The sequence below is a fragment of the Zosterops lateralis genome (assembly GCF_965231275.1).
Source record: "Zosterops lateralis genome assembly, chromosome: 15".
In the NCBI taxonomy this organism is placed as follows: Eukaryota; Metazoa; Chordata; class Aves; order Passeriformes; family Zosteropidae; genus Zosterops; species Zosterops lateralis.
In genome coordinates this window covers 1,567,481-1,579,076 of record NC_139775.1, presented here as the reverse complement: position 1 = coordinate 1,579,076, position 11,596 = coordinate 1,567,481, and the positions used below count along the sequence as shown (strand labels likewise).

The 11,596-nt window shown below is 54.2% G+C and overlaps 1 protein-coding gene across 1 annotated transcript in view; it reads right to left on the bottom strand.

Moving 5' to 3' along the window:
• Positions 1-11,168, bottom strand: part of MAP2K3 (mitogen-activated protein kinase kinase 3) — a 28,956-nt gene extending 17,788 nt beyond the window's left edge. Inside the window, exon 1 of the mRNA XM_083872423.1 lies at positions 11,075-11,168. Coding sequence (XP_083728549.1) covers positions 11,075-11,090 — 16 coding nt within the window. The 5' untranslated portion in view covers positions 11,091-11,168. The remainder of the gene's footprint in view (positions 1-11,074) is intronic.
• Positions 11,169-11,596: the final 428 nt, after the last annotated feature.

Below are 11,596 nucleotides of genomic sequence, written 5' to 3'. Positions count from 1 at the left end.
TTTTCTCAGGCTCATTTCCACTCCCAGGGTATAGTTTCAGGCACAGATCATCAGCACACAAAGGATGCTGATGCAGGAGCTGCTCTTGCAGATGGCACTGAGAGCCACCAGCACCATCCCCAGCACTCCTGGGGAGAGCAGGGCTGTGCTGCCCTCCCCTCACTAACTCTGTTAACAGCCAATTCCCTCTCACCCAGACACAGACACTCCAAGGATCTTTAGAGACACCCACAGACAGAGTCAGAGCTGCTGCTTTGGAGCAGAAAGTCCCTAACCCAGCAGGTGGGACGGGAAACAAGATTTCCTTTGAATTAGTCCCGTTGGGTTTCAGCGCCTGAGGACCAGGGGTGGTGTAAAGTGGAGCTTCCCGACATCTCAAAAGCATCTTAAATAAATAAACAAACAAGGAATAGAGAAAAAAAAAATCAGAGAAGAAACAAAAACAAACCCAGCCATCCTTTCAAGTCTCACTATTGGGAACTCTTTCAGAAGTTTGGTGGTGGTGCAGTAGGAATAGCCAGGCATGGAAAGACACGCACTGTTTACCAGAAATTATCCAGTCCTTTATAGGGCACAGGTAATCCCAGGGGAACAAAAAGCATCAGATGTTTCACTGGTGTTAACAAAGTCTCCCCATGAGGGATGTCACCTCAGAACAGGAGAGGGATGCTGGGAGAGCAAATCCTGGGAGAATTCAGGCCAGGGTTGGGTATGCCAGGACAGAGCCAGGGCCAAGGATGGCTCCCATCCCTCCCAGCAGCCTCCTGCCAGGGGGCTGGCTTGAACAAGGGGAAGAGCACACCCTCAAAAACAGCAATGAGCTCAAACAGTGCCCCACCAACACTGGGCCCCTCTCCCCACCCTTCCCCTGTGGGCACACAGCCGCTCCCAAGGCCACTTCAGTTAAGGCTGGGTCACCATCACAGCCAGGGAGTAGAGAAGGGGACAAGCTGCTTTGCCATGAGCAGCACGAGTCCCATTTGGGGTTGGAAAGGAGCTTTTTATAGACCTGTTTGGAATAGACCAACAAAATTAATGACTTCACCTGTCCTGTAAGCAGAGCTGCTGTCTAACCACGGAGACAGTGTGATTTTCATGGAATGTTTCATTCCCTCTGATCAGAGACAAGCCCATGCACCAGCTGGCTGCCCCATCCCAGCACCACACTGCCTGATGCCCCCCACATCTCTGCAGGAATGGCAGCAGCTTCCCTGCCACTGCCCCAGTCCGGGATGTTCTCACCTTTCCACACACAAGGCACACATCCCACGGGAAAGCCCCACATGCTCGAGCCGTGCACGGGACACACAGCCTGGAAACTCTTTTAAAATAGAGCCTTTGAACTGAATCCAGTTGGAAAGGGAACAGTGTTATCTTTCTCATCCCCTCGGATGGGGCATGACATGGCCCATGGCTGGGGACAATCAATCATTGAGCCACAAAGGACACGAGCAGAGCAGGACATCACACCCACAGCACCACAGGCTCTGCATGAGACTGTGCAAGGGACAAGGATGTGACCTCTCGGTGTCCAGCGAGGAATTTGGGGATGGGCACTTCAGCCACAGCCTGTGACAAGCAGAGGCACTGGCACAGCCACCTCTGGGGCTCACAGCCACACCCGGGCTCCATGCAGCAGCCAGATAACACTGGGGCAGCCCCAGAGGATGTCACCGCCCAGCCACATTCCAGTTGTATTTTTAGCTTACCTGCACAACCTCGAGGGCTGGAAAAAAGCCTTTGATTTTGTCCCCATGTGTCAGCCTGGTCTCACCCAGCCCCATAACAATGGAACCCACACATGAGCAGAGGCCAGACTCCTCTCAGGAAGCTGAGAAGCCCCATCTGGCTGACACTCAGACAGTGACATTACAGGACATGCCATGTACACACCCAGAGTTGTGGTGCTTTGCACCAGAGCTTGTGCAAAACCTCTGTGCAAAGGTGGTGATAGCCACAGGGGCACCTCTGTGGAGCAGGCACTGAGCTGCAGGCAGAGCATCCCCTGGGATGGACACTGCCTCCTTTGCATCCTTCGATCTAACTGGATTTTCCCCCTAAAAAAAGCAGAGGCTGAGGCTCAGCTTTGTCATGAGACAAAGCCAGGAATGCCATGTCTGCAAGGAATCCCAGCCCTGACACCCTGGCATTGTCAGGGGAAGGCAAAGGAAACAATGCTTAGAGAAAAGCAAAGAACACACTAGGGGAAAAAAAATAGAAGAAAAGGAAGAGGCAGAAACATCATCACCTGTGCCCATTTCCTTGCCAGCAAGTACCAGCATCACTCCTTCCTTTGATTTCTCACTCCGTAGGCTAAGCCATGTAAAAATAAAATCTGCTTGGAATTGATGTGACTGGCTAGTGACAGTTTCCTGATGGGAGAGAAAACTCAAACTGTCCTTGGAATAGATCAGCTTGACAAGAGGCACAGTGGGAAAGGGAAGTTTGACTTTGTAACTGTCAGCAGTAACTCAACTCCAGTGTCAATCGACACTTTTTCTATCCAAACTGGCATCATTCAAGTAATTCCAGGTGTCCTTGTAAACTTATGAAGAGAGCAAAGTATTCCCCTCTCTGCTTCTTCTAAAAAAAAAATAAATTTGGAAAAGAAAAGATTTCTACCATCCTCCCTCTAATTTGCTTTCGGCAGGGACAGAGTGATGCCACCTCAGCAAATGATGTAAGAGAGCAGGCACCTGCTATGAAAATAGAATGTATGGAGGGAAAAAAACCCTCTTCATGTTCAAATCTGCCTGCTCTGGGAGAGGGGCAGAAACAAGAGACCAACCCAGGTGCTTCCCTGGCCCACAGACTTCAGGCAGGACTTTCAAGAGCAGCATCTGCACTGGGGAACAGGCCAAGCAGCTGCTCAGAGGGTTCACAGTGACATTACTCCCCAGGGACCTGGAATGCTTCTCCACTCCCAGGGTGCCACCACAGCTCACATGGACAAAGCCTGTGCATCTTCAGAGGAAAGCTTCTGACCTCCAGCACCACATCTCTGGGGTGCAGGAGCAGAGAAAACCTTGGATTATTTCCTTTGGAGCAGGGTGCTGTTCCAGCAGCTTACACAAAGCAGCAGGCAAATGCTGTAGTACAGATCTCTACACTTCCTGCTGTCCTACACCAATTTTTTGCTCTTTTTGGTGCATATTCGGTGCCATCCCTTCTCTGCTACAGGGAACCTGGCAAGAGACACAAAGGGAGAGCTCAGCCCCAGCAAGCTGGACCTGCAGCCTCTTTTCCTGGCATTAACCACCCCATCCTTACAGCCCACACCATGGACCTCTCATCACTGTTGCTCTGCCCCTCAGGACAGACCATATCCACATTCCCAGAACAAATCCCATGTCCAGCTGGTCCATGAGAAATCACCTGAGAACATTTTTCTCCTTTGTTCCCTCACACTTCCTGCTGCAAAGCTTAAAAAATGCCCTCCAGTTAAAGGCTGGACCAGCATCACCCTGCCCCCTCTTCCCTCCACAGGCTCTTATCCATGCCTGTATCAAGTCTGTGTGGGGAAAACATTTTAAGGTGGATTTGCCCAGTACCCACAGGGCAAATATTTTGCTTCATGGTGAGGAAAAGCAGGGGCTCCACAGGAAACGTGCCCACAGCTCAGTGGTGTTTTGTCACCACAGTCCCACGTGGCCCCGGCAGGAAGGGCACAGCTGCTCCTCTGGGGGGGATTGATCTTCTTTCCCCTCTTTCTGTCACTCTCTCATATCCACCTATCACACTGCACTTTTTTTCCAGTGTTCAGGGAAGTGAGAGTTGCAGGTTTTTCCCGGTAAAGGCAGATTAAAGAGCTGCCTGTCCATCCCAGGAAGCCAGAGGTCTCGGCAGCCGGGCTGGTCCCAACGCATCCGGCTCACATCCCAGCTTGAGAGCTCACAGTGACTCAGCTCAGCTCAGCCTGCAGCTGTCTTGGGGCACATTCGGGGCTTCCAAGAACCACTTCCATTTGAGTAAGACAAAATCAATTTTTAAGAATCCCCTTTCTCCCAGAAGAGCGAGCCTCACATCCGTGTTCTGGGGAAAGGAGCAGCGCTCTCCCTGCAGGGTGATGTGTGGAGAGGAGCTGGAAGGAGATGTGTGAAACATCAAACTTGTCTGAGATCAAGGGAAACACACCCTGGCTCCTGTCCCTGGGATGGTTACACATGGTTTCCCTCACTGAGCTGAGGCTGTAAAGCCCCGTGGGGAAACCCACAGTTACAGAACACAAAACCCTCTGTGGATCCAAAATTCAGGGTAAACTCTCGCAGGTACCTGGAATGTACACAAAGATCACACCTACAGGGGAGCTGCTGGAGGAAAAGCTGAGTGGTTTTCGAGCACCTTAGCACAGCACACACAAGGCTGATAAGAATTAGAAATACACCCACAATTTCTGCTTGGTTATTTCTGGAGGCACCTCCTCCAGCCCTCGCTTCACTCTTACCATCCTTCGAGAAACCAGGCAGGGACAGGTGTAATTAATACCTGAAAAAAGCTGCTCTTGGGTAAGAAAGCAGTATCTGCAGAGCACAAGAGGCATCACCAGCACAGCACAGCCCTGCAGGTATCCAGGGCTCTGAGGACAACCCCAGCCCTGGCTGGTGCTCACCTCTGATTCTCAAGGATGATGTTCACAGCCAAACAATTGTAGGGATCAACAAAAAAACTGAGGGAAATGGGCTGCAGATGCTGACAGAGAGTGAACACAGGGAGCTGTACAAGCAGATCATCTAAAACACCCACCACATCCCTCTTTTTAGCAGCCTTAAAGCAGTGTGGAGCTGCTCCCAGACTTAAGGAACACGGGTGCTGCCAAAGAGAGACAAGACAGAGCTTGGCACAGTGGCTGATCAGGTCCAGGCTGGTCCTCCAGCAGCATCACCACCCACCAGCACCTTCATCCCTCTTTCTGCACAATTACTTTTTTTTAAAATTTTTTTCCTGTCCATCACAGGGGTTGCAGTCAGCACCACGGGTGAAACAGGTGAGGATTTGGCACAGGATGGAGGATTTTAGTTCTGGTGAGACCAGGGAAACCTCAGAAGTCAGCTGAGCACACGTGCACACACAGAGGTGTCTCACACTGCCCTGCCCCATGCCAGCAGGGATTTTCTGGGGGGTTTTACTAACAGGCACGTGGGGCTGGGCCTGTCACCCACCCCTGAGCACCTTTCAGAGGTGTTTGGAAGATGACAAAGAGCAGCCAAAGCCACATATCAGCACGAGATCATCTCAGCTTTGGCGCGGGTGCAGCTTGGCAGCACGTCAGGAGAGAAACCAAGCGGTGCAGACTGGCTGGGGATTCTGAACTATGCAGAGCAGCTTTCCTCAAAAGCCCTGACCATGAGCACATCTGGCCCTCAGCACGGGAGCCACGTCATTTTTAGTGACAAGCTGCAAAGACATCCTCATGTCTGCAGCACAACACACCCCTGCAGCCATGCCCGTAACGTTCAGGGCTGATTCAGAGGGGCCACCCCAAGGGCTGCACACTTTGCTGCTTCATCATCTCCCTCTCAAGCCTCAACTTTCCCACTCCCACACCAAGTAAACCAAGATCTTCATGCTACAGCAAAAAAACTCCTCCAGGGTGCAGCATGTTTGCCCTTCACCACCTTGAAACAGTCTCCTGCAGGGAGGGATGAGTGCAGCAAGAGAGAACATCTGCTCCAGCTGTGCAGGGTCAGGATGCTGCCATCTCCAAGCTGCTGTTCACACACCCCAGTGAAGACATTCAGGGCATCCAGCCCACTGCAGGCAACCCCTGCTGCATCAGCCATCCCCACAAGACCCCAGCTAGGAGGGAATTCTTACACACACACACACACACACACACACACACACACACACACCACAAAGCAGTTTCTAACTGGCCTGCAAGCCCAGACAAGCTGACACACCCTAGATAACCCCGTCATCCTCCCCTAAACCACCCCCAGCCCATCCACGTAACCAGCCCTGCGTGTTTATGATCTGTCAGACACATGACTGTCACCTGCCAGGCCCTGCAGGACAATTCCTTCCCCTCCTGTCCCCTCTGTCCTGCACGCTGCTCCCATCCACACCCATCACCCATGGATGCCAGCATCCTTTTGGCTCTTGGCACTCCCAAAAAGATGCTGGCAGGACCCCATCCCAGCTGCATTCCTTATGAGAAACCTCCAAGACCTTCAGGAATGAAATACAAGAACTAAAAGCTGCTTTTACATTTCCTAAAAGGCCCTGTCACGGCAAGAGAGGAGGTGGCAGGGATGAACACTGGTGACAAGGGGCACTTGGTGCTCAACAGGCAGATCCCAGGGAGACAAGGGTCCAAGCCATTTCCAGACACAAGCAGCTTGGCTGATGCCAGTGCCAAACCACAGCTAAGGTTAGCAGCCTCTGATGGGAAATCACTTCTATTGAGCACACTGGAGGTTTCTTCCTTTCCAAACCCAGATTTGTCTTTGGTGGTGGTGAGGGGGAAGGAAGGGTGAATGCTCCACAAACAACTTCTGGTAAGTGTTGTCTCCTCCTCATCCTGCCTGCTCTTACACTCAAGTTATGTTTTTAGTGGAAATTTATCTTTAAAAAAAAATTTAAAAATCATTTCAATTGAAATGATGAAATTAAAGCTTAGAGCACAGGAGAGATCAGCTGAGCAGTGCCCTCCCTGGGCACAGTGCAGGCAAGAGGATGGAGGCTGCAGCAGCTCAGTGGGTGCTGAAGAAGGTCCACCTCATCCTCACCTTCACTCCAGTGCAGGTCCCCCGCATAAGGCAATGATTTCCTTCCTCCCCTACCACTAGGACCCCCAAATCCTGCTCTTCCCCTCGGCCACACTATAATCCACCCCATTCCACAAAAGCAGCACCTCTACTCCAGCCTTTTGCTGGGCAGAGAAATGGCTACAAGAGAAAGGAGCACACAGGGAGCCCTGTCCCAGCTCCAAAAACAGGGAGCAGACTCAGATCCACGGCAAACTGAGGCCCACTGGGGCCACAAGGCAGCCCATGATGTCCATGATTGCTGCACTTGTGCCCAGTAATTCCAGTGTTCCTCAGGAAAAAGAACATTGGGACTCACAACAGTGCCACAGCACCCCTGCAGCATTGCCTCCACACAGATAAGAGGCTGTGAGGAGATGGAATATCTCCTAGGTGGAAAAAACAACAGAAACTTCCAGTTTCCATCATTAAAAAAAAATCCTCTCTGCCCTTTCCCCTACTCCAAATCCCTGACTAACACTTGACCTGTGCTACAGAGGTTTGTCAGCAAGAGGCAGCGGGTAGATCCAGCTCTGTATGAACCCCAAGCCATCCTGAGTCATGCCAGCAAAACCCCAAACTTTTTGTTGACAGAGTAAAATCACCTCCCCAGCCAACACAAGTTCCTCTCCCAGCTCTTTCCCCAGCAAACAGCCAGCCCAGGCTGTGCCTTATTAACCAACACAAGCAAAAAAAAAAAAAAAAAAATCTTCTGTCCAAAAACCCACAGAGCTCCACATCTGCAAAGGTGACATTTTGCGCCACAAAATCACCAGTACCAGAAAGCTACTCCCAAAGGGAACCTCTACAAAGCACAGATGAGTTTCCTCCAGCAACAACAACCTTTGCAAACAATAGGGGCAAACAAACTCCAGCTCATCCCTGGACCACGGCTCAGAGCTGAAAAATAAAAGGATTAGCCTTCAGCGAGATTCATTATCCACTAAAAGAAAAGCAGGGAAGCATCCCTCCAGGGAGGGAAATGGATTGCTGAGGCACAGCTAAATATTTATCACGTCCAGCATGATATTTTCCAGGTGCCCACCGTTATGCCAGCAGAGGAGGAAGGCAGGAACAAAGTACTGTGTTTTCTCTAGGATCATTAGAATTAATTGGATTCGAGCTCCTTGATGCTTCAACAAGAATTAAAGAATGGCTCCATGGGATCAGAGCTCCCACCCCTCCAGGCACTCACACCCTGGGAACACCAGGCTGGTGTCTGCTGTGCCTAGACACGACAGGAGCCCAAAGTCAAAGTCCTGCTCCAGCAGGTCACGACCCACACGTGTATTTTTGGCAGAGCTGCCTTTTTTTGGGGATGGCAGCTGGAAGAGTGTGAATGGCAGATGAGACAGTGCTGGATTCACAGACTGAGTTGCCTAACAGTGGTGTGTGCTCCCACAGAGGGCACGGCCAGGGCACGGCAGGGACACGTCCCCACCACTTATTTACCCACCCAGAATAGACGTGCCACGAGAACAAGCAGCGCTTCATCCCCACAGCCTGGCATTTCTCACTGCTGATTTTTCCAAGCCTCTGTAGTGAAGGAAAGCTGCCTCCCCAGAGGCACAGCCTGGCTCCAGACAGATCCTGATCCCTCTCCCCAACAGCACCTCCATTCCCAAAGGACAATCTCCCTTCTAAGGGAAACCACTTGCTTTTGAATTACTCAGGCATCACAGCTGGGGGAGCCAGGGGAGGCCAAGCAGGTCTTCTCCCTCCAGATCCCACCCATGCACTCACCCTCCCTCCCTGCAGCTGCTTTTCCCAGCAAACTCCAAAATTTTGGGAAACAACTGTTTCCATACTGGCACACTCCTGCCTGTCCCTCCAGGCATCAGGGGCCACTCAAGTGACAGCCAACAGCCCCAGTGATGGGCACAGGGATTTCCACATGCAGGGCAGGCAGAAGATACACCTTTAAGTCCAGGGAAGAGGCAACAGCCTGGATTTGTATCCCCAGAGCCTCAGGCCCTGCACCCTCCACTGTGTTTCTGCACAAAGGCTGAAAATTCCCTGAGGCTTCATCCCCTCCTGCTTTAACCTGGGATACAACACCCCCTGCGCACAGCATCCATTCCCTGCAAAAGGTGCACACCTTGCAGGAAAATCACACTCAGGCACAGCCACATGTTGCAAGCAGAGGCCAGAGGCTGTGTGCCTTGCAAAGCTCTGCAAAGAGGGCACAGGGACAGCTCCAGAGCTTTGTTCCCAGTTCCTTCCTACAGTGCCACCCATGCCATGAGACACAGCTCAAGGGAACTTGGGTGACCTGAGAAAACAGGGAGTTTTTGCATACATGAGTAAACATCAGCCTCAACGGTGCAAGATAACACAAGAGAGTTCTCCCACATACAAGATCCTGCGAGATAACTTGGATCGAGCAGACAGGAGCAATGGGAAGAGGAAGAAAGAAAGCAGAAATCCTCCCTAAGCTCCACAAAATCCCCAGAAGGTGTTTATCTCCCCAGCTATGTTTAGTGCAGAGCAAAGCCCCGGCCCAGCACCATTCCTGTCACCAGTGTCACAGCCAGCCACGCGTCCCAAAAATCTCCCGAGGCAGGAGACAACCCCGTGACTAAGCCAAAGTGATGGCAGGTGAGTTTTGGAAGGCATCTGTCACAGAAAGAGCCAACCAAGAGCTTCACCACAGTGGCCTCTCTTTACAATCCTCTGCAAAACAAGCCCAAGGAAAAGCAGAAAAGGAAAACTCGCTGAAATTCCCTAAGAAAAACAAGGGACATTTAGCTTAAAGTCAGGCTGCCTGAAAGAGAGGGAAGCAGCTGCCATGAGCAGCAGGTGCACACACTCAGACCTGTGAGCAGCCCTGGAAAAACCCACTCGGAGGCAGGTGCAAGCCAAGGAGGGGCAGGATGAGGAGAGGGCTGCGAGGAGGCAGATGTGGAACACACGCTCAGGATCGATCCTGGTGCTGCTGATGGAAGCAGAGGAGCTCAGGTCAGACGGGGACTCAGAGCCCCCAGCACAAGTGTGACACCTCCAGCACAGGACATCAGGGTTAACTGCATCAATGAACCAGCCTGCCACAACCAACAGAAACCTGCAGACACAGAGCAGCTCCAAACCTCCTCTGAGGAAAGCACTGAGCTCCCAGGTGCTCCTCCAGGCATCATCCCTTGGTGTCAGCCACGCTGCTTCCCCCAAAATCCTCCAGGCCCGGCTCGGGCTCCATCTGCTGTGGGGCACAGGCGGTGCCAGGGCCAGGCTCACCTCGTCCCTCCATCCACACATCCACCGGTCGGGCACAGCAGCCGAGGAAGGGTCTGGGCTCAGGTGTCCCAGCCTTTTAAGAAGCCTGGATGATCCCTTCCAAGGCTGGATGGCTGGAGGCGTGTGCTCCTACCTGTGAGTCAGCAGCTCCACTCAGCAGCTCCCTAAATCGCTGCTGATTCACCCGCTGCTTACACAGCAAACAGGAAACTCAGGTCCACATTCCCTCCGGATAAGACACGGGGGGGGGGAAGGAAAAAAATAAAAAAGTCACGGGAGGTGCGTTCATCTTGCTCACATGGCTCCTGACTCCAAGTTTCCAGCGCATCACTCCCGCACAAGGAAAACCCCTCCGATTTCATTCCGCTGATAGGGAGAGGCAGCACCGCGCTCCGTGCGCTCCCTCCTCCGCCCGCCCTGCGGATGGGGCCGGCTCCGGGGGCTCCGGGACACCGGCACAGCCACTTCCCCGTCCCCATCCATCCCCGGCCGACACCTGCCGGGATGCTCACCTTGGGATGGGGACACGACACCTGAGTCACGGCCACGCTCTATAAATGACACCTGTGACACACGGTCACGTCCCCGGGCTGGGACAGCGGGAAATCCAGCCCGGCACCCCCGGCACCGGGCCCCGGCCGTGCCCCTACACCGATACGAGGTGACACGAGGCGACACGGCCCCAGCCCGGAATCCCAGCCCGGAATCCCAGCCCGGAATCCCAGCCCGGAATCCCAGCCCGGCCCTGCCCGCCGGCCGAGCCGTGCCGGGGGCTCCGAGCGCAAGATTCCCGAGGAACGGAAATTCCGCGCAGGGAAAGCCTCCAGCGGCAGCAAACAAACCTCGCCTGGTTTTATGGGTCTCCCTGCGCCAAACGCGGCCTCGCCCCGTCCCCCCCGCATCCCAGCATCCCCACTGCGGGCTCTGCAGCCCCGCGCATCGCCGCGCCCGGCTCCGGCCCCAGCTGGGCTGCGGAACCGCCGGGCCCCGCGCAGAGGATGAGCCCAGGCCCGGCGGGTCGGGCAGCAGCCCCGGCCCCGCTGTTCCCCTCGGCGCGGCCGCCCGCTCTCCGCTCCCGTTCCCGGTCCCGCTCGTACCTCTGGGCAGGGACATGGCGCTGTGCGAGCCCCGCGGGCCCAGCCCGAGCGGAGCCCGCCAGTCCCGCCCGCCGCGGATCCGCCGGCACCCGCCCCGCCGGCCCCGCCCCCGCGCCGCCATTGGCCAGCACCGCCAGGGGGGCGTGGTTAAGGCTCCCGCGCGGAGATGGCTTTGCGGTTCTTGGGCGCGGCTGTGAGGGTGAAGTGAGGCGGGCGGGTGGTTCTGCTGCCCCCTAAGAGAGGTGGCCTCGGTGTCCCCGGTGTCCCCGGTGCTGGAGTAGCCTCGCCGCGGGTCCCGCAGGGCTGGGGCGCGGAGCATCCCCCAGGGGTCCCCGTCCTGTGCTGCTCCTCGGCCCGTGCCCCTCACTTGTCAGCTAAGGATGGTCAACTCGCCACATCTACTGTAGGTCCTGCACACCGCCACGGGCGCCACCGGTGGAAAATGGACGAGGAATCGACGGAACGGCTGGATTTGTGCCAGGGGAGGTTTAGGTTGGATATTAGGGGGAGGTTCTAACCCCA